The 25,651-nt window shown below is 46.1% G+C and overlaps 1 protein-coding gene across 3 annotated transcripts in view; it reads right to left on the reverse strand.

Moving 5' to 3' along the window:
* The window catches only part of Xpnpep1 (X-prolyl aminopeptidase 1), a 47,613-nt gene that overhangs the window by 15,815 nt on the left and 6,147 nt on the right, over positions 1–25,651 (reverse strand). For all 3 annotated transcript variants that reach the window (XM_055591480.1, XM_055591478.1, XM_055591479.1), the window contains 7 exons: positions 19,780–19,904; positions 7,458–7,521; positions 6,269–6,373; positions 5,104–5,196; positions 4,708–4,851; positions 2,983–3,078; positions 411–492 (listed from right to left, as the gene is read on the reverse strand). In XM_055591480.1, coding sequence (XP_055447455.1) covers positions 411–492; positions 2,983–3,078; positions 4,708–4,851; positions 5,104–5,196; positions 6,269–6,373; positions 7,458–7,521; positions 19,780–19,904 — 709 coding nt within the window. The remainder of the gene's footprint in view (positions 1–410; positions 493–2,982; positions 3,079–4,707; positions 4,852–5,103; positions 5,197–6,268; positions 6,374–7,457; positions 7,522–19,779; positions 19,905–25,651) is intronic.

Consider the following 25,651-nt stretch of genomic DNA (forward strand, 5'->3'; position numbering starts at 1 on the left):
GCAGGGGTTTCCCCTCTCACTGCTGACCTTTAAGATGACAGGGCCAGAACCACACATTGGAGCCTCTGCACTGCCTTCTAGAGAACCGGAAAGCAAATGCGTGGCCTGGGCATGATCTCACAGCAGGAACCTCATGAAGAACCTCATATCAGCTTTGTTCTGAAGGTCTCATCTACTTATTTCTATCATGTTACTATAAATACTTTTGAAGATTTCAAGACATTGAGAGGTTTAGAGGGGGTGCAAGATAAAAATAAACACCTGTTAAGGCAGGCAAGGACAAAGGGACAAAGAAGGAAGTTCCGGAGAGAGGAAGCACACTACCATTACGGTAGAGTGAGGACTAAAAAGGGGGCATGGGGCCCTTGGAGCTGAGCAGAGAGGGCGTGTAAATTGGAGTGAACACTTACATGATCGTCTCTAGTCCTATGATTGCATAGGAGAAAAACACCGGATTGTGCTCCACATCTGACCCTCGGAGATTGAACAGCCCTAAAAAGAAAAGCATTCTCTTAAAAATGGTTTCTGTCAGCTGCCTGGCTCCCAGATCAAGCTTAAAAGGTAGCTTTTGGGGGAGGGAAGAGTTTCTGCTTAGAACTAAGGTCCTATTCATGAAGATAACATAGAACTCCCACACAGATGTAGCCCATGGCAGTTCAGTGTCCAAGTGGGTTCCATAGTAATGGGAACAGGGACTGCCTCTGACTTGAACTGATTGGCCTGCTCTTTGATCACCTCCCCAAGTGGGGAGCAGCCTTACCAGGCCACAGAGGAAGACAATGCAGCCACTCCTGGTGAGACCTGATAGACTAGGATCAGAAGGAAGGAGAGGAAGACCTCCCCTATCAGTGGACTTGGGGAGGGGCATGGGTGGAGAGGGGGAGGGCAGGGTTGGGAGGGGAGGAGGGAGCCACAGGGGGATACAAAGTGAATAAACTGTAATTAATAAAAAAATAAAAATTAAGAAAAAGAACTAAGGTCCTATCAAAGGATTCCCCGTGTCTCAAGAAAGGTGAGGGACCTTCCGCAGGGTTACACAACTGAGCTGCAACTGCTGGCGTCCACCACCTGATGGCACCAGAACTGTTTCCCAGTTGGCCATGAAGCAAGTGGAGGAGGGAAGGGGTCAGTGTCCCCCAAAGAGTTGAAATAGCTATCCTAGTTGTGGGGACCTTCAAAGCTCAGCTCTGCTGCATACAAACCCCTAGCACCTCCTAGTATAAGGAGGATAGAAGCATTTTCTCTATTCCAAGGCAAATCACCTAGGACAGAAAAATTGAACTGGGGGGAGGAGCATAAGGACCCTGCTCAGCCCAGTGGACATAGAGCTTCTCATCAGAGGCAGAAAAAGAGCAGCAAGTCACGTGCCTGTGGCTCAGCACACTGGGCTGTTACAGGCTGTATGGAGGATCTGCCTCAAGCAAGGGCCAGAGTCTGATAAGGTCACCGAACATCTGAGAAGCATGATGATAAGCACACAGTACAGCTATGGTCCTGGCTGCCAGCTCTAAAGCTTGCTCTCAGAAAAATAAGAGAGCAAAATGGCCAAGTAAAAAAAGTCACTGCCTCTATTTTAAAATAATCGTTCCTCAAAGCAAAGTAGAAAGGTTTAACCTCTCATTCCGACTCCTTTTTATTTTTTTATTTTTGGAGACAAGGTCTTATTGAATAAGGTCTGGAACTTGCTATGTAAGCCACACTGGCCTCAAACTCACATGGAGATTCACCTGCCTCTGCCTCCCAAGTGCTGGGTTAAAGGAATGCACCCTCAGATCAGGCTTACCACCTCCTTTCGAAATGAAGGTACTTGAAAGCTGGTGAGGCATGACAGGATGGCTGGATCAAAAGTCCTACCACACACACCCACAAACTCACAAGACTAACCCCAAAGGCAAGCAGAAATAGGAAGAGAAAAATGATCATAAACTAAGAGATAAGTGTATGAGCCACTATCTTGATGGAAGGATCATATTAACTATGGAGAAACTGGAAGTAGCCCAAAGGCCATCCGTGTGGAAACTGTTAGGCAAACTGAAGGATAACCATTAGACAGAATTTTTAATGCTAAGTTATGTTTATATTTGCTCCCAGAACACTGACAGGTTTAGAAAACCAGGCGGATGACAGATACACAGAAATGTCAACAATGCTTGTTGCTAGGTAACAGGATTGTGGTTGATCTTGGGTTTTGGTTTGTTGTTTTTGTTGTTGTTGTTTTCTACTCCCTCTGCACTTCACAGGTTTTCCAAAATGGGAACATGTTGTCTTATATTCAAAGGGAGAAGCCACTTGTGTGTGTGTGTTTTTCCTCTGCTGCTGGGGTTAATTAGAGACAGCAGTCACTGCGGTCTGACAAAGTCTGGAAGACTGAAGAGGCAGGACATTACGGAGTGGGCTTTCTTCTTCCAGCAGGGAGGTAAAATGCAAAAGTAACTTCCCTAAATCAAATCCAGTCAGAACAAGACAGGAGGGAACACTTTGTAAGATTCATTCAGATTCTGGAAGATGACAGAAGACTGAACAACAGCATAGGGCATAAGTAGGGGGAGGTCAAAGGTTAAAGAAAAGGGCCTAAAGAAGTTTCAGTTCTTATGTTTCCTGAGATAAAAACTGTACCAGAATGTTCTGTGAAGATCTTAGAAAACTATGTAAGCATAAAGAAAGCGACACAGGAAACATTTAGGAGAAATATTCTTCCTCAGATAAGTCACAATTTTAAGAGATGGGCCAAAGGTAGCCATTACACATGGACTCACCATGAGCCCCTCGCTGTATAATCTTCTGGCAAGTCTATCATCCCCTACCCAGCTCATGGTAATGTTTTCTCCTTTGTGCTAACCGGCATTTGCTCTCTTATTTGGAGACACTGTCTGTTACAAATTCCCTCACCATTCAGAAAGCTGAATGGCTGGAACACACAGATTCACAGAGGCCCAAGGAGGAGATCAGGTAATGCCTGCACAGCGAAACCAGAGTACTCACACGCAATTTCATCGAGGGCAGTGACCACAAACCACACGATGCTCCTCTCTGCCATTTTCATCCGAAGGTCTGCAACCTTCTCCTTCCAGGAGATGCCTGCAGGAAGCAATAGGCTTCTGACTTCAGCTGTGATCCCATGACGTCAGGAGCCGAGTGAAAAGGCCTATGCCAAACGCTCTTACGCAGAAGCAGCTCTCACAGCAAGTGTGCAGCCTGCACAGGCAGGCAGCTGAGTCAAGCCCTACAAAAGAGGACTGGCTCTGCAAAGTCACTTGACTGTCACGAGTCCCAACTGCCTCACCAGTAAAATGTCTATCCACAAATGCCTACGAAGCATCTAGGCTTGCCAGGGGTCCAGCTGCTCAGCACAGTTATGGCTCTGAACAGACCCAGTCCTTCCCTCTTTGGACATACAATCTACAAGACAACGCACACGATTAAGTGCATTATTCTATAAAGGTTGCTGTGATTCAGGAAACTGAATGAGCTATATGAATGGGCTCTCAAACAGAAGACCTCACTGATGAAACTCACTTTACAATTCCTGGCCCCCAAGACTTAGTGCTAAGACCCAAAAGTCCCCTGAAGCCTGACTCACTGGGAGCATCACTGCAAACTCACATCTGGTCCGCTAGGCACAGCCACGGCCTCTCTGCTGCTCCCCAGAATGCAATATGGCGCCAAAGGAAGTCACTTCACCACAGTACATCTGTAACTTAGGTGATCACTAGCTACCTGTGACCAGGATAGACACCTGAATGATGTATGTAGCTCATTGTCCTGCCCATTGCAAGCATGCAACTGCTTGCAAAACAGAAACTTTGGCAGCAATATCTGAGATCTCTTCTACAGCAACAGGTCGGAGGCTCTGTTTCAGTTAAAGAACAATTTCAACCATGCTGATGGAAAATACTAAGCTGACCCTTAGTCACTGGCTGTACCATCCTCCCCAAGCAACCACACCATCCAGTGAGGGTGTCACACAGGAGAGCAAGCCTAGGGCTGCCCACAACCACAGACTGCTCTGAAGATCAGCCTGGGAACGTTGTTTCAAACTTGGCCGGGTGTCTGAGCTGTGATACTTGCTTCCCAGGACCCCTCTGGCAATCTGCCTACATTCCAGACGTCCCCCATCTACCTCCCTGTCTCTACAGCAAGGCTCCCTCCCTGGCAGCCCCACCTCCAGTCTCCTCCCTCTACCCTTCACTGTCTTCATCCATCCACACTTCCTTTTCTCACAAAAGGTTTAACACATGCAGCTCACCCACTCTCACAGGCCACAGAAACAACCACATCTAAACTTCCACAGTGTAAGGTTCAAGAGAGTGAGGCCTGGAAGGTAACCCTACAAGTACCAGCATAGAGGAAACAAAGCTAGGGTCACAAGATGCTGCACCAACCACCAGACCCAGAAGAGTAGCAGTTGGCAGGCAGGGAAAAGCTTCAGTCTTCTCCACCAGTACCCACAATGCCACCAGAATTGCTCTGCAACAACAGACTAAGCCTAAGTAAGTGGTGAGCAGGTAGCAAAAGTGTAAGGCAGCAAAGTCCTGCTCTGTCAAATGCCCCTCTACACCAGGTAAGGCACAGAGGCGTCAGAGGCCTGTGCTGGAGACAAAGCTACACACAGTGTGACCTACCAACTCTATAACAGGGTCTTTAATATGACCTTTGACATGATGGGTTGGCAAAGCAGAAGTCTAGGATCACCACTATGGCTTTGACCTGTATAATCCAGGCCCAGTGTGAGAAGGGGCTTGCAGGGACGCTCTGGCCGGTCTGTCCAGATTTTGTCCACAAGATTCTCCTTCACAGGCACGAGTTGGTGACCAGCACTTCGAAGTACCTTGGCCATCTTCTTCCAGTAATCTGAAGAAAACCACATGGTCAGCCATGAAATGAACACTCATTTCATTTAAGACAAATAGCAGGACCTGGCCCAGGCTCTTCTGAAAGGCATTCCTCAGTGTCAGGCACGCAGAATAAAGAACTTCACCACATGACCTTCCCTGCCTCTGTCCCAGAAATGTCTTCCTTAGCTGAGCCTCTATCAAGACACCAAGTCATACTGAGCCCCAAATGCCCCAGATCTAGAAGGCCAGAAAGGACCGAGTCGCTCACCTGTGGGAATGATGAGAGGGTCCACACCAACCCTGGATCCTTCCGGAAGCACACTCACCAGCCAGTCCTCCTGAGTTGGTGTGTCCTTCAGACCTAAGAAGACAGGACTGCTAAGTACAAGGCCAAGACCACAGAGCAAAGCCCCTGCTCACTGTCAGTCTCTGACCAGAGGACTGAGCCTAGGTCTTGGCCACAAAAAAAAACATCTTTCTGGGGATTTCATGTGGTGTACACAGGAACCTACTACAACCCTGGAACTCCAGCCAAAACAGAGGACAGTCTCTTGCTTCTACAAGACTATGAAAAGGCATTAAACAACCTCCAAAATGAACTAGAATCATGTCTATAGGTCAGTTTTTCTTTAATCAAGTCAGTATTTTGGGGATATAGTTTTTAAACCAATGAGATTTTTGCTGAACAGTTAACATCCTGGCACATGTGTGCCTATAAAAACTCATGCATTCATGTTTTCCCTGCTGACTTCTGACAGACAGGAAGCTCAAAGGTTTATAAGCTCAAGACTCCTGGTCCTCAAAAACTACAGGCTGGCATGAAGCTTTATTTTGCTATTCAATTCTTTCCACTTTTTTTTTTTTTTTAACAAACCACTAAATAAGCCACTTTCTTAACAAAAGTTTTTCTTGGAACTCCTGGTGTAACTTCTGTAGAATGAAGTCATATCACTTCCTAGCAAACAGACCTTTGGCAAAACCCCAGGACTGAGTCACTCATGGGCAGTGAGAAGTCCGCAGAACCTCCCTAGAGTGGCACACCTGAGAGAAGGCAGACAGCACATGGGAGCAGCACTCAGAAGGGAGAAGGATCCACGCCACCCATCACGCTGACATTCCTGCTTTAACAGGAGACGGGACTCATGGTTTACTGCTCTGACCCTATGGTGCTATCAGACCTGACAGCTTTAGCTCGTGGACCCCAAAGTCCATTTGTCTCAGCAAAATAAACCTGGGATTTTTTGAACCTTGGATCCTCCAAAAGTGAGTGTGCAATGGTGTGTACACAGAAGCACACCACTTTTTGTTTTTCCATGGCTTTTCAAAGGATCCAAGATGTCAGGAAAAGCATTAAGATCCTAGATCCCTGAAGAATTCCACCACCCCTGCCCAGAGCAGGCCAATGACAGTGGCTGGTCTATGCTTCTACCCACCCATCTTCATGAGGGTCCAGTTGTTGTCCATCTGCTTGGCAGCTTGGAGAAAGTAGCGCCCATCGGTCCACATGGCTGCATGCTCTTCTGTGATGATGGCTGTGCCTAGAGCAAGCAGCAAGAAAAGGTTTCTGACTACCACTGAGAATCTGTACAAGAAATGGTGGTAGGCAGGCCAGGGCAGTGAGGAGCACATGCTCCCAGTGGTCTTAGACTTCAAGGAAACCTTCAGGAAACGATGTCACAGCGGCTGCAAGTCAGACTGTAGGAAGCAGTCTTGAAGCCCAGACTACCGGGATGCTGGTCTCTGCATACATGTAGCCTCAGTTAGGGACAGAACCGAGGACCATATGGCCAAATCTCATAACCAAAAAGACAGGGTGGGGAAGGTTCTTCTGCTCCAATAGACACCCTCAAAGAGCTGCTCCTCCTCCCCCAGAAGCAGGCAACCCAAACCATCGTGATTCAGCAGGCACCAGCAGGAGTCTGTGCCTCCCACCTCTATTCACCCTTAGTTCCCACAGCTCTGGCAGACCTTGGGCTCTCAGCAGAGGTGGTGGCCAAAACCAACCCAAATGTGCCAACCAACACAAGCACTTAAGCCAAAGGAAGCAGAGGTGAACCACAAGTAAAGAGGGGCTCCTACCTCATCTAGTTTGTTCAAGGAATGGTGACCCAAAGGGGAAACCACCCAAAAAGTCAAGGGTGTAACAGTTTTGGAAAACGTAGGGCATAACACCAAAAGCCCAACATCATCCGTTATTATCTGACACCGCTGAAAATGAAGAACCGAAAAGTCAAGTCCTCAGAAAACTAAAATAGGAAAACAGATAAGCTATTAAAAGCCCATTTCACGTTTGGAGCACTAGCCAGGAAGCCATGCTCAGTTTCAATAACACTACTTCCTGTGTGTATGCCATAAGCAATACAAAGCTCAAAAATGTTCTTTGTAATTCAAGGTTGTTCTGCTTTGTCTAAAACAGCAAAAACATGGAAAAGAACAGTCACTAAAAGGTGCCATTGATGAGCCGGGAAATGAGATCCCACACCACCCTGCACAGGCTCAGCTGGGGTATGCCCAGTTTGCATTTACTTTTGGTTCTATAGCATAGGCTGAAACACAATTCAATTATCTTGGGAGGGGTACAAACACAAAGACAAACTGAAAACAGACAATTTAGTGACTCACCTGCAGAGCCATCGAACCCAGAGACAAAAGCCCTCCGACAATCACAGGGTGCAATGTACTCACTCTGGAAAACAAAGATGAGAGAATTGGACCCTAACTGTTCACACCCTGTGCTGAAGCCTACATGCATTACAAAGGCTGGAGGGTTCCTGGTACCTTCACTGGTCAAGCCAAAGGAACAGGTAGAAAAGAAACCAACTTTTTTTTTTAATAGCCATGCACAGTGGCATTCATCTGTAATGCTAGCACTGAGGCAAAAAGATCTCAAGTTTGATGCCAGCCTGGGCTACACAGCAACATCCTGCCTTGAAAAAAGCAAAACAACAACAAAAATTTAGCACACACTGTAAACAACTCTAATTAAAGGCTACGAGCTAACACCCTTTAGCTCCACAGCCCCATTTGGAGAACAAAGCAACCCAGAGAAGCGGCTCAAAACTACTTCAATAAGATCTTACAAACACTGTAGCTTTCTCCCTCCCTTGTCTGACATTTGGGCATCTGTTATTTTTCTGAAAAGTGGAGCTGCATTTCTGTTTTAAGTGAAATCTCTTTAGACATTGGCTTCTTTCTGAACGTCCTGTCTGAGTCCCCTCCATGGTGACATCAGTCTCCCACACAGGCTTGTCCCTTCCTGTCAAGCAATCGAAGAAAATGCTTCCTCCAATCCAGGGGGCTCCAGTAAAACCAGCTTCTTCCCCTGAGAATTCCCCTGCCTCTGTGTAGGAAAGAAGTTCTCGTGTTAGAAGGTGGAGGGGCAGCAGGATGTGAGAAATCACCATATAGCAGCCAGAGAAGCGGTATTCATGTAATGTGCACAAATAGCAGAGGCAGGATTCGAACCTGAGCAGTCAGCCCCAGACCTTCAAGTCTGACCCCTATGCCAGGCTGCCTTCTAGCACATTAGGTACCTCTCATCTTCGGGACTCTAGAAACTGAGTGTAATGGCTAATCCTATCAACTTGATAGGTTCTAGAATCACCTAGGAAACAAACTTCTGGGCAGGTCTGTGGGGAATATTAAAATTAGATTTATTACAGGAGTGGCCCACCCTAAAGGGATTTTCCAGGTTAGGCTAATTGAGGTAGAAGCCCTCTAACTGCACGTGGGCGATTCCACTCCTTAGGCTGCAGTCTCCGACGGAATGAAAAGGAGATAGTATTCTGACACCAGCATTCATCTCTCTGCCTCCCAGCTATGGAGACAATATAACCAGCCACTCATGCTCCTGTGGGGACCCCTTTCCGGCCATGATGGAGTACACCCTCAAGCCCTCCCTTCCTTACCCAGCTTTTGTCAGATGTGTTTGCAGAAAGACAAGTAACTAACACATTAAGGTTCTAAAGGAAACTGTAGGTAACTTGTCCACGGTCAGGGCGACAGTGGACCACGATCCAAGGCCAGCTCTGCTTGTGTCCATTCCTGCTGTGACGGAGACCTACCCACCCCACCAAAACCCTGGGAAAGTGCTCAAAGTACCTGCTGGGAGAAGAGAAGCAAGAGGACCTGCAGACCACACCTAGGCCTAGCCCCAGTTCCTCATCTCTAAAGTGTGTCATTCCCACACAGAGCATATAAGACATACAGACAATTCATTAGACCTACAGAGACAAGAAGAAATGGCCACCAGAATGCTTGTTTGTTAACCCAGTGACTACTCCGTACAAAACTTTCAAAAGAAAGACAGGGGCGCATCAGGCCTAGAGGCACAGGCCTATATCAGCTGCTCAGGAGGTCAAGGCAGGAAGATCTTAAGTTCAAGCCCTGCCTTGAACAAGTTCAAATACAGCCGGGGCATCTTAATAAAATTTTTAATTAAAAATCAAAAAAGCCTCAAAAGTTTTAAAAAAACGTTAAGGAGAAAGAGATGCTGGAGAGAAGCAAAATCTTCTCCTGGAACTACTGGGAACTTGTTAACCTCCGCAGAAGCCTGGAAGAAGAACTATACACAAAAGCGATCGTTAACCCATCTTCCTAAGAAAGCATCTGAGGGATTAGGGCAACAAAGGCAACAGACAACTCATCCTCTCAACATGGATGCTCTCGACTGACAACATGGCTCCCTGGATGTGGCCCTCCTACCTGTGACGTGGCAACGATGCCCTGACAAGACAATGCTAATGACAAAGAGGTCTCCACTGTGACCCCATTACACTGTGGGCGAGCTTGGGCGTGGGGGTGGGGAACAGGAGACCACAGGATTCATGCAGTCCCCACCAGAAAGGCAGGGGACAGATTTCTGCAGCAAATGATCATGTCTAGCCTGGGACCCAGACAAGGCCGGGGGCAAGAACCAGACATGACCTCAGTGGTCAACAAGCCAGAAAGACACCACTAGAGGGGCTGACAGCATCATTCCCTCCACACTGAAGGCCAGACAAGCACTGAGTGCTGGCCCATGCTCTTCCCCAGCCATGAAGCTGGCAAAGCCCAGGGACAGACTTCCCAGAGCCTGAGGAAAAGGCACAAAAACGCAGACACAGCTGCTGGCTTTTCCTCCAAAATTTCCCATTCTCTGCATTTCTCATAAGAGGATTCAGGCCAAGCCTCATCATTCCCACCTGCCCAGAGCCCTGAAATCCACACTGCATACACACTGAGAATTTCAAACACACATATATTCTTAACATCAACATCTTATTACCATGTTCCTTCAAACCCTCTCAGAGGCCCAAACACCACCCTGAAAGGCTTGCCTGTCATGTTTAAGATCAAATGCAAATCTTGGCCCAGTCCCCTAGTTACCACCTCATCAGGCCCTGTTGTCCTCTGGAATCCCCCAACCCCAAATCCCACCAGTGCCTTCTCATGAGGACATTTTAGGCTGAATGTCATCTCCACAGAGAGACTGCCTCAGCTACTGAAACAGCACAGGCACCAGCCACTCTGGGCGCTCTGTACAGAAGCAGCTTTTTTCTTAGGGAACACTTCACACTTTTCCTGCATTGGCCCTTCACACCTTCCCCAGAGCAGCCCGTGAGGCCAGAGTGGTCACAACTGTCCCTGTGCACAGAGCAGATGCCATGCCGTAGGTCCTCAAGCAACATGTGCCAAATAACTGGAAGACCTCTCCCTCGACCCAGGGAACCTTATCCATCTGTATAAAAATGAAAGACCACCAGCCAGGAAACAAAGGTCACCAGAGCAGCCAAAAGCCAGGGTCCTCCCTGCTGGCCCCTACAGACCTGGGGACCTCTTGAGCGGTGGAGGGGATACTTCTGCTGTTTGACCTGTGACAGCATGACTGGAAACAGCAAAGGAACTGAAGAGATCATCTGAAGTTGAGGCTACAAACCCACCCACCTGGCAGCAAGGCAGGAGGCCTTGGGGCATCCTCTACAGACAGCAACTGTTCCTCACTTCCACAGCCTTCAGTACTTGAGCAGAACATGTATGTGCTCTGCTACCGAGGAGCCACTCAATTTTTAACTGTTGGCATCTAGCTCAGACAATGTAAATAAAGCACATCTACAAACTACAGAAAGAACCTTCATCATCTCTCAAACCCCAGCTCCAACACCCCTCTAACCCCCACTTCCCAGCTTTCAGAGGTCTCCCACATCTGTCAGGCTCTAATCCTTTGCGTTGCCAACAGCTATATTAATTTCTTCCAATGCTAATACCACAGCAGGTCTAGAAGTAACCATCTCCCCAGCTACGGGTGGAAAAACAAAACTGAAGCTCACAGAAGTCAATTACTTCCTTCCACCCACAGTACCACCACAACAAACAGTAGAGGAGAAATTTGAACTCAGGCCTCACTTTTAAAAGCCCTCATCCTTGCTACACTGCCAAGCAACTTCCCATCTTGAACTGTGTATAATACTTACAGTACAAACAGATTCTAAATTCAGAAGGAACAAGGAATACAAAGTATGCTCCAGAGTCCTCAACCTTCAATAACCACACAACTGACAATCCAAGCCTATGACCAAGCCTGGCACTCAACTTACTAGCTGGATAAACCTTGGGCTCAACATGCTCACCTATGATATGGGGAGAAGATGATGCCCACACTAAAGGCTGGGAATGAGGGGGTGCTCAGCACTAACAAGGGACAGCACTAGCTCCTCTGCATTGGGCAGTGAGCCAGACTCAGGGAACCTAAGCAGATTTCTCAGAGGAGGCAATCTGGCCAGCCACAGGAGATAGGAATCCCAAGAAACATGAGCTAAGCCACCTAAGGTATGCCAAATATGCAGTATGAAGCTTGCTCTAGATGCAAGGTTGCTCAGATCTGCCTTTACCCCATCAGGCCACACTCAGAGGTTTAACCTGTGCCACCATGGACAGACGAGAAGAGAGAGGACAATCCAAAGAAAGGGGAAGGCCAGAAGCGAGAGACAGAAGGTCTAGGCTGCCAGCCAACTGGCCTGACAACAGAGGCTGCAGCAGAGAATTCTGGGAACAGTCTGAAGACATAGTCAGAGCCCTACAGAGTAGCAGCAGAGAATTCTGGGAACAGTCTAAAGAAACAGTCAGAGGCCCAAACACCACCCTGAAAGGCTGCATTCTATCCTGTAAGCCCTAGAGAAACACTAAGGTTGAGGATAGGGCAGTAGCTAGTGCTGGGATTTAAGATCTGTCACATGGCCACATGCACATGGAACAGGGCAAGGACAATTAACGCTGAGACAAGTAAGACTAAAGTTACTAGAGGCCACGCTGGGGGCATCTCTGTCCCCTCCCTGACTCTCCACTCCCATAATCCAAGTATCTGGAACATGCTTCATACACATTAAGTTCTCAAAAAAACTGAAAGTGAATGGCTGGACGTCTGTACACAGAAAATACCACATGCAGACCGTGCACAGAGACATAGCTCCTTGTTTATCCCCAAACGCTAACATAATTGATGCCCAGGCTTTGGCACGTCTCTCCTAAAGGGAAGGGAGTCCACATCTGTGAGGAAAGTGCATGGCGACCCAAAGGCAACCGCTCCTGCCATAGTGTAGATGGGTTACGGCACAGTGGCTCCCCAGCCAGGACTCCACTTCCCAGGCAGCACGGCTGCTGGGTAAGTCACGAAAGGGGAAGGAACGGCTGGGTCAAGAGTTCAAAGTATGTTCTCTCCATACTCTTTCTCCCTCTGCTAGCTAGAAAAAGAGTCCAGGTCAAGCCCCTCACCCACCAAGAACTCTGTACTACAGGAGGATGACTTACCTCAGAGCACCAGGCCCCTGAGGCTTTACAATGCATTAACACCACAGGCACCGGCTCTGATGTGCCAGAGGGTGAAATCACTACTCTGTCCCAGGATTAATTCAAGAAAAAACAAAACAAAACAGGAGGATGACCTCAGGAAACAAGGAAAAAAGAGTTCAGGAAAGCCTGATTCATACCTTCCAGAAGGAGAACTACACACAAAGACTCACATTAGCCTATTCACTATGACAAAATATGACCCTTTGACTGACTGAGCCACAGAGCAGAGCTTTGGGCCTTTCAGATGAGAAGGATGAGCCCTGGCCCCATTCAGCGACTGTCCTAGCTTGAAGCTGGTGATGCCCAGGAATCGCACTGTCTGTGAGATTACCACTGTAACAGCTCCCCTGGGCCTTGCTCTGGGATTAAAAAGAACCCCTTAAATCAAGAGAAGCCAGCAGAGGCTGACCACTCAAGTGCCAGGTCCTTGCATAACTCTGCATTTGGGGCTTGTCCGCTTCATCTCCACTGGAGAACAGTGTGTGGGTGTATCTGTATTTTGGAAAGTACACAAAGGACAAAATTCAAGATTCCCCTCCACTTCTCCAATGCCCTCCCTTCTCCACCCCTAGGAGGAATTCCAACAACTCTGAATCAGGCTAAAATGAAACAATTAGGCTCGAGAGACGCAGAGAACAGAGCCTCTCTATTGCTGAGGAGGCTGTTGAACAAGTCACACACAAAGAAACCCTTCCTCCCAGTTCTCAAAGTCCTGGCAAGGACCCAGAACCCCACTTAATGGAGTCACCCCCCTGTGCGGTGCCTCTCCACGGGGACTGAACCAAGGAACGTTTCTGCTGGTGCCATCGTAATCACGCACAGACCGCACACTTCGACTGTCTGCATGGTTCACACATAAAGCATGCCTGCTGTTTCCCAATCCTTGTTCTCTACAACCACTGCTCAATGTCAGACCCTCTTTACCCAGACTCTGCATTCCCTGGTCTATCAGCAGGGTTCCCACTTCTGTGTCTTCCTGCTCCAATCCATGCTCAATAACACCCCTACTGGTCATGTTACTTTCTTGTTCCAAAATCCTTACTGAGTTCCTGCTAAGAAACCCCCAGCTCAGCCAGACATGGTGGTACATTGCAATCCTAACAGAGGCAGGACGGTCAGGCATGAAGTTATCGTCTACTACAGCACCAAGTTTGGACAATAAAGAGTCTCAAAAAACAAAAACTCCTGACTATGGGGGTCAACAGGAACGAATGTCTGAGAAATGGCCTTCGCCTAAATGTGCCCATGGTGTGGTTTTTATAAATGTCTGTCTCTCTTCCTCTCACTCCCTTTCACCATTCCCTCTCTATCTCTCTCCATGCATCCAAAATCTAACAGCCCATAGTCCAATTAAATGCACCTCTTCATGGATAGAGAAATTGTGGTACATTTACACATGGAATACTACTCAGCTATTAAAAACAAGGAAATCATGCAATTTATAGGCAAATGGATGGACTGAGAAAAGATCATCCTGAGTGAGGTAACCTACAGTCAAAGACAGGCATAGTATGGACTCACTTATAAGTAGATATAATACAGGATAGCCATGCTACAATCCACAGACCCAAAGCCACTCAGAAGGGGAAACAGAATGGATGTCAAAAGTGGATGAAGAGAAGGATCTGGGTGGGAGAGGGAGAAGGGAACAAGTTTGGGAATCAGATGTGAGAAGAGAGGGGGTGGGAGGCAAGAGGGTAGTGAGAAAGAAGGGAAACCATAGTGGGAGGACATCTCTGAGACAAGCTGGAGACTTACAACAGAGTAAACTCCTGGGAGGATATGAGGGTGACTCTAGCTGAGACTCTGAGCATCAGGGAACATGGAGATTGAAAGGGCCACCTCCTAGCCAGGTGGGACTTCCAGTGTTGGGAGAGGGACATCAACCCACCCACAAAACCTTTGACCCAAAATCTACCCTGCCTACAGGGCGTGCAGGGATAAAGATGGAGCAAAGAAAGAGGGAATGGCCAATCCATGACTGGCCCAACTGAGACCCACTCCACTGGAGAAAGCCAACCCCTGACACTATTAATGATACCCTGCTCTGCTTGCAGACAGAAGCCTAGCATGACTGTCCTCAGAGAGGTTCCATCCAGCAGCGAGAAGGAAACAACTGTTGAGACCTACAACCAAACATCAGATGGACCTAGGGGAATCATGGAGGAGTGTGAGGAAGGATAGAAGGTCCTGGAGGGGACAAGACCCACTCAAGAAGACCAACAATGTCAACTAACATAGGCCCATAGGGTTTACAGAGACTAAAGCACCAACCAAAGAACACGAATGGACTGAATCTAAGCTCATGACACATATGTAACTGATGGGCAGCTTGGTCCTCAGGTGGGCCCCCTAGCAACAAGGGGAGCATGGGTCATATCTGACATGGACTCAGTTGCCCACCTTCGGATCACTTTCCCCTTGCTGGGCTGCCTTGTCTGGCCTCAATAGAAGGTGTACTAAGTCGTGATGTGACTTGATGGGCCAGGGTGGGTTTGTAAAGGGGGGCTTCCCTTTTCTGAGGAAAAAAGGAGGGAGGAAAGGGGGAAAAGGTGGGAGGGTGGGACTGGAGAAGGGAGGGGGCTATGACCGAGATGTAAAATGAATAAATGAATAAACTTATTTTTAAAAATGGGCTTCTTCAAGGAAGCCTTCCTTAATCCTGCTGTCTTAAAAGTCTCTCTCACGTAGAAATGCATTCCATACTTATATAAGCTAACACTATGAATGCTAGGAGCTCCGAGCTACATAGAACTACTTGAAAAAGTAGCTTATTACTATTAGCTACTTATTAGACTGAAAACTTAAGTATTTAATTTTATTTCACTTTAATCAATGCAATATAATTTTAAAACCGATAGTCAAGATTCAATCATTAGAAAACCTAGATGCTTAGAACAGCCTGGGTGTGTGAGTCTACTGTGTCAACTATGAATCTAACGAAAGGTAAATACAGATCAAATACTCAAACCCACATATTCAAATTGAGGTGTTTCTAAACATAAAGTACCATATTTAAACATACCTATAAAAAGTAATCTATACTCCTTACACTGATATGTGAAAATGTTAATTCTTCTGATACACCGTAGTGAATTATTCATTAAGTATGTATGTATACCTTATTATAATGTGACTAAAGATTTAAAGTTACACACTCTCACAAATTTCTCCTGGATGGTGCTAGCTAAACCCTTCCCTACAACATGTGCAATTTTTGTGTTCACATCTCTGATTGTGGCTTGTCTACTTTTTACTCTTAAGGGAACTCTCATTAGCTTCTATAATGCTGATAATAACAACAATAAAAGCAGCTCAGACAATGAGACCTAAAAGGCAGACCTGCTGTAAGTACTTGCTGACAGCAGCCCTGTGACTCCCATGTCACTGTCCCCTTAGACCAGGTAAGATGAGACTCAGAGTCTAACAATAACAACTGAGCGACTGGTTAAGCGGGAAATCTGGCATCCAAGCATTTGACCAGCCCCCAGGCCCACATGGGAGCTACCTGTCCCTGCATTTGTCCAGGTCAGCCCCTGAGCAGGCAGGTAGAAACGGCAAAGAACAAAGCTCAGCTTCCCTACAAATCCATCACAGGCCGCTAAGTTACAGCAATGAAAAAGCCAGTGAAGGATGAAAGAACAGCAGCAGAGGGGTGGGAAGATAGAAGGACAGCAAAGCACAGAAGCACACTGGGCGTGGTGCCACAGCCCTGCCATCCCAGCAGTCCAGAGGTTAAGCCAAGAGGACTGAGGATCAAGGACCAGGACTAGCCACACCACTCAGCAGTTAACAGTGATTGCTACTCCTTGCAAAGGAGCTGAGTTCAACTCCCAGAATCCACAATTGGCAGCTCACAACCACAAGCTTGGAACTGGAGCTCCAGGGGATCACCTCGGGCCTCTGGCCTCTGTGGGTACTCACATGCTCATACATACATCTCTCTGTCTCTCTCTGTCTCTGTCTCTCTCTCTCTTACACACACACACACACACACACACACACACATACAAACACTTAAAAATAATTAAAAATTAATTCAAGGCCAGCCTGGGCTCCATAGTGAGTTCCAGGCCAGCAAAGGCTGTGTAGTGAGACCTCAATTAAAAAATTTTTTTTCTTTAATATATATATACATACACACACATATATATATATACACATATATATGTGTATATATATATATATATATTTGTATACTCTGGACAGCAACTCCTGCAATTAGTGACTAGCACTAAGCAAGCCTGATTTATTGTTTTTAGGATGCTGCTAAATGGTGCATTTTCCTGAGGTTTGAGGCTTAGCGTCCTTACTGAGTAATATCAACAGTGAGATTCCAGGATCATCAGCTGAAGGGCTGAGTCAACTGCAGCAGCCTGTCCTTTGGCCAGCCTTGCTATCATTCCCAGAGGGTATATGGGGCCACACTTAATGGCAAAGTTGAAGGTATGTAAAATTCAATGGGACACAGAAAAAACAGGTGGTAGTAAAGGGGAAAAAATTGTCTCATGAACAGAACCAAGATTAAGAACACCAAGATAAACTTGGCTCGGATAAGCTATGAGAATGTTGTCTACCAGTGAACACACAGATAGTACAGAGTGTAGCCGAACCCTGGGCTACAGGAACAGAACCCAAGCGCACAGACACACGGCCTGAGCCACGCACTTCGATTTAACTGGAGGTATGGTGAGGCTCAGACCCTTCTGTACCAGGCTGCCCTTGGAGGTCAAGGTTCACAATAAAGTACAAGTATTAGGAAGAGAGGAGTCAGGGGAGGAGAGCAAATGGTAGGAAAAGAGAGAGGGGGAGGGAAAAGCAAGAGAGAGTTGGGGAAACCCTATCACCCACATCTGTCAGCTTCTGTCATGTGCCTACAGCCTTGAGGACACTGTTAGCAAAGCAATCTAGTCATAAATGGCAAGCATATAGTTCTGGCTCAGGAAGCATCTGAAGTAGTCAGACTCTTAGAACTGGAAATATAATGGTGAGTAATAGAGCAGGGAGGAACGGAAAGGCCCTTTAATAGGCAAAGTTTTTATTGCTTTGCAAGATGGAAACCTGCTATGTAGCAGTGTGTACATATTCTTAAAAACACAGCCCTACACATTCTAAATGATCATGCTGGTGGACTCTGATACTACAGCTCAGTTCACTGTTGAAATCATAGAATACACGTTTGAACAACTCTGACAACACAAGAGCAGCTCAGAACGCACGTGGAGAGCCTTCTACCACAGTAGAGGTCGGATCTAGCATGGTACAGTCACACCTTCGCTAGCCTCCTGCCCTCAGGGTCCCAGTCACATGTCTGTTCCACGTGGGGCCCAAGTGTCCACAAGAGAGGAAGAGCAAGGGTCCACAGCAATCACACCCAGACCTGAGACTCTGGACCCGGGATGAACCTCAGTCAGGTGTCTTGATAAGGAAATGAAAGCATAGCACTTGTCCAGATTATACTACCTGCTCTGTAACCTGCCTGTTGGCCCAGGGGGGAAAAAAATGATGTAGATTAAAAGCAGAATCCCTCCTCCCTGGCCCCTCCCCCACTCTTGCCCACGGCCAGCAGCATTCCTCGCCAGCGTAACTCCAGAAGGAAGCCTGAGAAGCAGGCACTGCCAGTGCAGTGTCTGCCTCGAGAGCAGAGGTTCTCAGCCTTCCTAACACTGTGACCCTTCATTAGTTCCTCCTGTTGTGCTGACCCCCAGCCATACAATTATTTTCCTTGCTACTTTATAATTGTAATTTTGCTACTGTTATGAATCATAATGTAAATATCTGTGTTTCCAGATGGTCTTAGGCAACCCCTGTAAAAGGGTCATTTGACCCCCAGGTTGAGAACCACTGGTCTGAACCCTCACAAAGCATTTATCTTGTCCACTGAGCCTCAGGAGCAGCTTCTGCCATGAGCAACCGAGGAACCCTAAAACCCAGCCCTATCTCCCACTAATGCTCTTCACCTCCCTGATACCTGGCCAGGGAAACCGGCCACGCTACTTCTAAGAAGTTTTCTGCTTCTCTGGGTTTGTTCCTCTTAACCCTCCCACCTGGAGCCCTTCCCTTCTCCACCCCCATTTCCACTTCCCACACTGTCTACCCTTTGAGCTCCAGTGCAGGTGCTGGCCTGTCTCACAAATCCCCCACCATCACCCTCTCTTCTACGGCCTGATCAAGTTTCCTCCACTGTGGTTACAGCATTCCCCCTTACAGAAGATACATGCATGCACTTCTTTTTAAATGTGTGCATGCCTCTGGATGACTGTGCACACATGCATAAGGGTACCTGCAGAGAGGCAAGGCGTGGTATCAGATAACCCAACTTCAGTTACAGACAGCAGTGAGCTGCCTAAAATGGACACTAAGAATCAAACTCCGTTCTGCTGGACGATCTGTTCTTAACCACTGAGCCATGCCGCCAGCTATACACACATACAACGTAACCCCACTACTAAACTGTTTGATTCTTAAGGCAGAAATCAATTCTCCTGTTGGCATGAGACACAACGGCTGAGGTAGTGCCTTGCACATAAGCAAAGCTGGAAAAATAAACTCACAGAAGCCTCTATTCAGGGAGACACTTTGTACCCTTTCTTTTCTCACTGAACTAGAGCCATGGTGACAGCAGGAGTCCAGCCTTCCAGATTCATCTCTGTAGCCTTTGAGTAGCATGGCACAGGGTGGGCAGTCACATGCCTTCGGACTTGCCCACATCAAGTTAGCCCTAGGATCCACTAATTACTACTAAGATGGAGCTCCATGATGGCTTTCTAACTAGCTCCCAGCAATACTAGAGGTGTGGGGCCTGAGCTGAGAGATGCAAAAGAGAAGTGGGTTCAGAGCCTGGCAGGAGCAGTGGGATCAGCAATGGAAAGTTCCGGAACTTATGCTCTTAGTTTGCACACTGATTTCTTCACAATTTACTGAAAGCTGGTAAATTCACTGGGAACAAGGAAGGCAGCATTCAGTGAGACTTACTCAGATACCACTCCTACGTCCATTCCCAAAGACACACTCACTCACGGGTTTCCAACAGAAGTCTATAAACATGTTAGAGCTGAGGGAAGGCTGAAAAGAAGGGGGGCTGTGGGTCCTCTCTTCTGACATCTCCCTTTGGTACCTGGTGGGCATCTCCTGACGGGATGATATAGGCCTGGATCGGCTCTGCCACATATTCAGAGTTCCTCATAGCTTGTCGCAGCTGCCGAAGCAGCTCTGAAGTCACCTTTGGAGCCATCCTGTGGTCTGCAACAACAGGAGAGTTAGTTAGAAAGCTGGCCTGGCCCCTGAAATTCAATGACTAGTAAGCTAAAGGAGGGCATCTTTCCTATTCCATCCTCTTAAGGCTTCATCTTTAAACTGACCACTCCACCACCAGACCAAGCCCAAAGCAGCCAGGGATACTTCTGTTTACAGTTTTTAAATGCTACTTCCAAACTGCTTCCTGATTATCTTTCACTTCTAGAACATTATTCTAAGTGGATAGTTAAACAGGTATATAAAAATATAGGTGTCAACCTTTGTTTATAGCTGTGGAAGAAACAGAAGGATACAGCATTGGCTAAATAAACTATAATGCATAATACGGAACAGCCGCTAAAAATTATATAGACTTTGGAAAATATTACATAGGTGTATGTGTGGTTGTATACTGGGAAGATATCTAGGCCCGGTGAGTAATTACAAAGGGCATATTTGAAAGGGCATATGTAGATTATTTTACTTTAAACTTGTATTTTAAAATGTACATATGCAGAAAGAAGTTTCTAGAATTTCAATCACCCATGTATTACAAGTGGTTACTTTGGGGTATTTTAATTTTAGGGTTTCTATTGCTGTGATAAAATACCATGACTAAAAGAAACCTGAGACAGAGCAGGTTTATTTCAGCTTAGAGCTCCATCTCAAAGTGTGTCAATACAGGAAGTTAGGGCAGGAGCACAAACATAGCCGGAACCTGGAGGCAGGAGCTGATGCAGAGGTCATGAAGGGTGCTGCTTACTGGATTGCTCCCCATGGCTTGCTCAGAGACCCCAAAGTGCCAAGAGTAGTGATGGTGAGTGCTCAGCCCTGCATGGGACATTTGTATCACCCACTCCAATGCTCAGGGGACATCACAGAAGAAGGGCCTAAAGACTACAAAAGCCAGGATGGAGACACAGAACACACGGCATAACCGTTTCACTCACTCTCTCACTGCAGCCGTGCTTATCCACTGAAGACACACACAAGACTGGGCCTGTCAACAAGGCCCCACCCACCTCCAAGAGACTACTGGCAGTTGGTTTCTGGGAGAAGGGTGTAATTTTCTTCAGTGACATAGCCACTGATACCTGCCTATGCTTCAATAAATAATATCTCACCCATACTGGTGCAAGCAACACTTAAACTAAGTGGATCACACATAACACATACATATGTGATCCACTTAGTTTAAGATATATATGAGATAGATAGATAGATAGATAGATAGATAGATAGATAGATAGATAGACAGACAGATAGATAGATATCATATACATATGAAAGAAGGAGGGTGACTAATGAGAAGAAAGGCTTGATTGAGAAAGTGGGGGATTTGTGCAATGGGAGGAAAATGACTAAAATTAATTATATAAATATATGGAACTGTCAACTTTTTTAGACTTATTTAGTTTATGTATATGAATGTTTTGTCTGCATATATGTATGCACATGCCTAGTGCCCTTGGAGGTTAGAAGGTGTCACAGTCCCTGGAATTGGACTTACGGCCAGCTGTGAGCCACCATGTAGGCACTGGGAATAAAAGCTGCGTCCTCTGAAAGAGTAGCCTGAGTCTTAACCATGAAGCCATCTCTCCAGCCGCTGCTTAGTAGATTTTTCAAAAAAAAAAAAAAAAAACCCTTTTCTCAACAGACACCAACACCAAATAGATGAGGCTTTATTAGCCACAGTCCTCTAGCAACCTCACCCATGACTTCACAAAAGGCCAGCACAGAGTTGTGGTCAAGCACAAGGCCCTCAAGCCCATGCATTACTAGCATAAAACATAACTAGAATGCTAGTGAGAGACCAAAAGATTAAAAATTAACAGCTATTAATTAAGACCTGAAGTAGGTGGGTCGAGAAGTCCAGGAATTCCCTGAGGGGAAGGACCGGCTTACTGCATTCTTTCCCCATCCACAAGAGATACAGTTGCTAGGAAACTGGCCCATCCCCCTAGGGAGGAATACCAGGTCATTACTGGTCTGGGGACCTTTCTATAGCCACCCAATTCAAAATGTAGCATTTTGACCAATAGATGCTTGCCAGGCAGGAATCGCCCCTGCCTTGGGCATGCTGGGATGGACCAGAATCCTTAAATCACCCAACTAACCAGGGCACAAGGAGCTCGGCTCCCACCGCTTTGGCTGTGGGGGGTGTGGGCCCAAGCTGCAGCTTGTAATTTACAATAAAAAGAACCTCATGTATTTACAGCGGAGTCTGTTCATTCCTGGTCTTTTGGGGTTCACAAACTGGGCAGAACAGTAGGGGTCAAAGCAGAATAATAAGGGATTTGTTTAAGGAAGGGTTGTTGTTTGTTTTGCTGTCATTTCAGTTGTTGCTGGAGATCTCATCAAGTATGTGGTTTGGAACTCAAAATTCTGCAGACTTCTGAGTGCTGGGAACTATGTGCACCACCATACCCAGCTCAAAGTATTTCTTTAAATTTCTAAATGACATTTATTTGTTTGAGTGTGTATGCGTGCATGTGCACATGGAAGTCAGAGGGCAACTTGCAGGGAAAGTTCTCTTCCCACAGTGTGGGTCCCAAGGATCCGATTTAAGTCATCATATTTTACAGCAAGCACCACTACCTCTCCACACTCTTTAATAGACATTTTATCTTTGGGAGCAGCTACAGGTTCACAACAAAGTGCATAGTCCCACATAGCCCCTGGCCTTCATCACTATTTCCTGCCTCATCACTACATCCCTCTCTTTGATTGACATGTCAGGCCTTATTAGGATCATGAGCATCATCAATTTCTTACAACAGTGTATTCACTTCCATCCACCATATCTTTGGACCCCATTACTATTCTCAATATTTCCCCTGTTCCTGTCTTCTTATCCTTCAGTATCCTCACACCGGTTGTTGTTTTGGGTCAAATGTAGCAACTTCTTTGTCATCTGTATCCTTGAACATGATTGTTGGAAGTTGGTCTGATGTTTGTATTTTGATACTAATTACTGGCCAACAAGATCTGGTTACTGCTGGATTCACCTATTCTTGTTGTATAAAACTGCCTAGGATATTATACCTGATTGGTTGATTGAAAGGCCAAAAACCTGGGCAGGGCAGAAGGGGATAGGCATGGCTAAGGTTCCCAGGCATTGGGAACAGAAGAATCATGGGAAAGAGACAGATGGGAAGAGAGGAGGGAGGAAGACATCATGATGGGTTAGCATAAAGAAGAAATCCCATGGGCCTGGAGGAAGGACTCCAGTAATGTTGTGGAAATGCCCAGATGAAGAATACAAGCAAGTATTTATAAGATTTTGGATAGAAAGTAGCCCAGATAAGGATGGTTAAGGCAGATGGCATTGGATGGGGTCTGGGAGGTAGATGGTGAGGTAATTGAGACAGCATAGGTAAAATATCTGTCCAGCCCAAGGTAAATAAGGCAATTATAAAATTTACTGGTGTCTGGTCTTCATTTGATGTGATAGCGGGTTAAATAATACCACCATAATAATCATAAGGCTAAGAATAATAAACATCATAAAACCCAACATAATTTTTATTTACAACAACACATGATGAAAAAACTCCCTTGCCAGGTGTGGTGGCACATGCCCATAATCCCAGCACTCAGGAGGCAGAGGCAGACGGATCTCTGAGTTCAAGCCCAGCCTGGTCTACAAAGCGAGTCCAGGACAGCTAAGGCTACACAGAGAAACCCTGACTAAAAAAAGAAAAGAAAAGAAAAAACTCCCTAAAGTACAATCAACAGATATGATAAGGAGTAGCGGCAGCAATGTAAAGACCACACATCAGAAAATGGTTGAAGTCAGGGGCTTGTAGAAGCCGAAACAGCTCACTCAGCCAGAGACTACCAGAGTACAAAAGGAAAGATGCTTGAACAGCCATATCCATGAAAAACAACAGTCTATGAAAGTGTCTGAAGGCTGAAGAGGTGAATGAAGCTGAAGGTCAAAACTGGCACAATTATGTACCCCAGGACTAGGGAAGCATGAGGAAAGGCAGCAAGGAGGTAAGTCTCAAACAGTAGTTTTAATGAAAACCAATTATTCTATGAGAAGCATTACAAGCACACAGTACATAAAAAGTGTTTTATGAGTATCTGCAATTTTAGAGTCTGATACAGAATAAACTAAGAAGAAATGCAACAAGCCAAATGGTGTAACAAGTGTGTATCCTGCTTTTCACTAAAGCAGAGAACATGTCATTTCTATATCTGTACTTAACTATGCAGATCTAGATGGCTGACTATCACAATGTTGTGTCTATGATCTTTTCAGAAAAAGCTACAGAACAGTGAGATAAAAAGCTAGGAACTTAGAAGATGGTGTATTGTAACATCTCACTCCACATCCTTTTATATTTTAGAAATGTTAGCAGCAGCCAAGAGCTGAGCAGTATGCAGGGAAGTAGAAAGCCAAAAGCAACAGACCGGTCCATGATGTAACATTAGCCTACACTGCCAGGTATTTTTAAATCATGCCTTAAAGAGAATGACTCATTGAAAAGTCTCTTGCATATGAAATAAGCTCTCAAACCTGAAGCCTTTATCACAAAAGCTTTTCCCTGCTCCCACAGAAGGCATAGCTCATGGGTGGTTAGCGCCAAACATGACAACATGTGTGAAAGGATACATGAAGGAGCTCAAAAAATAAGTGACCTTGGGCCTGAAGCTCTGGCTAGGATTTCCACCCATCTGATTATAAGAACAGAAGGGCTGATATCGCCAATTTAAGCATCCTAGAACATGCCCAGATGCTCTTGAAAACCACTATGACAGCACCCTCTAAGCGGAGGGCTTTACACACGCTAGTGCTTGATTCTTACGATTCTTCCAAAGAAGACTTCCCACTTAAATGAACAGAGGTTGGAAGGAGTTAGGGAGTTGCCTGAGTCAGCTAAACCATCAAGAGCAAGAACCCAAGGTCTACGAAATTCTCTAGTCATTGCCAACATTCCTAGGGGACTTAATAAAAGAGCCTACATACAACCTGCAGAATCAGTCCTTAGGCTCTGACCACAGGCTCACATCTACCACCTTAGCTCCCGGAAACTCTACTTCCTTTATATAGTTGGAAGTTTTCTTCCAACTCCAAATTTGAGTATTTGAGTCCTTTATTCCTTCCTCCCTCTTTTTCCTACTTCTTTCTTCTGTAAATGTTTTTATTTCCTCAGATGAAAGGATGAGATGAAAGCCATTCCCAAGCCTTTCTAGCTCTTTCTGAACTCTCACTGGCAGGTTCAACTCAGCTGTTCTGGCCTAAACTCCTCACCAAGCTGATTCAAACTGGCTTCTCTTGGCTTCTAACTGAATTGCTCTGCCTGGCTTCAAACTAGTTCTGGCAATATATTCTAATCTTCCGGCTCCTTCTCCTTCTATGGCTCATTCTGTCTTCACCTATGTCTAGCTTGTTCTCTCTATAACCTGTCTCTGTAAAACTGTCCCAGTAAGAAACTCTCAGTAAAAAACGTCCCTCTCCCTCTCTGTGCTGCTCTTAAGTAGCCTTTTCTTACCTATCCTGTTCTTTGTAAGAATTGGGCATATCCTATCTCTCACTCATTCTGTCAACTCTTTCTCTGATTCATCACTTGGTCTGCCCCTCAATTAAACATCACTTTCAAATATGGCTGCTTCCTTCTATAAACTAACCTTGCCTTCACTGTTTGGGATTAAAGGTGTGTACTAAGGGCATATCTGTATTCCAGCCAGATCACACAGACCTAGAAGGTCTCTGGATGTAATGAGCCCTTGCCAAAGGGGTTCCT

Source organism: Psammomys obesus, unplaced genomic scaffold, assembly GCF_907164565.1.
Source record: "Psammomys obesus unplaced genomic scaffold, mPsaObe1.curated_primary_1811, whole genome shotgun sequence".
Taxonomy (NCBI): Eukaryota; Metazoa; Chordata; class Mammalia; order Rodentia; family Muridae; genus Psammomys; species Psammomys obesus.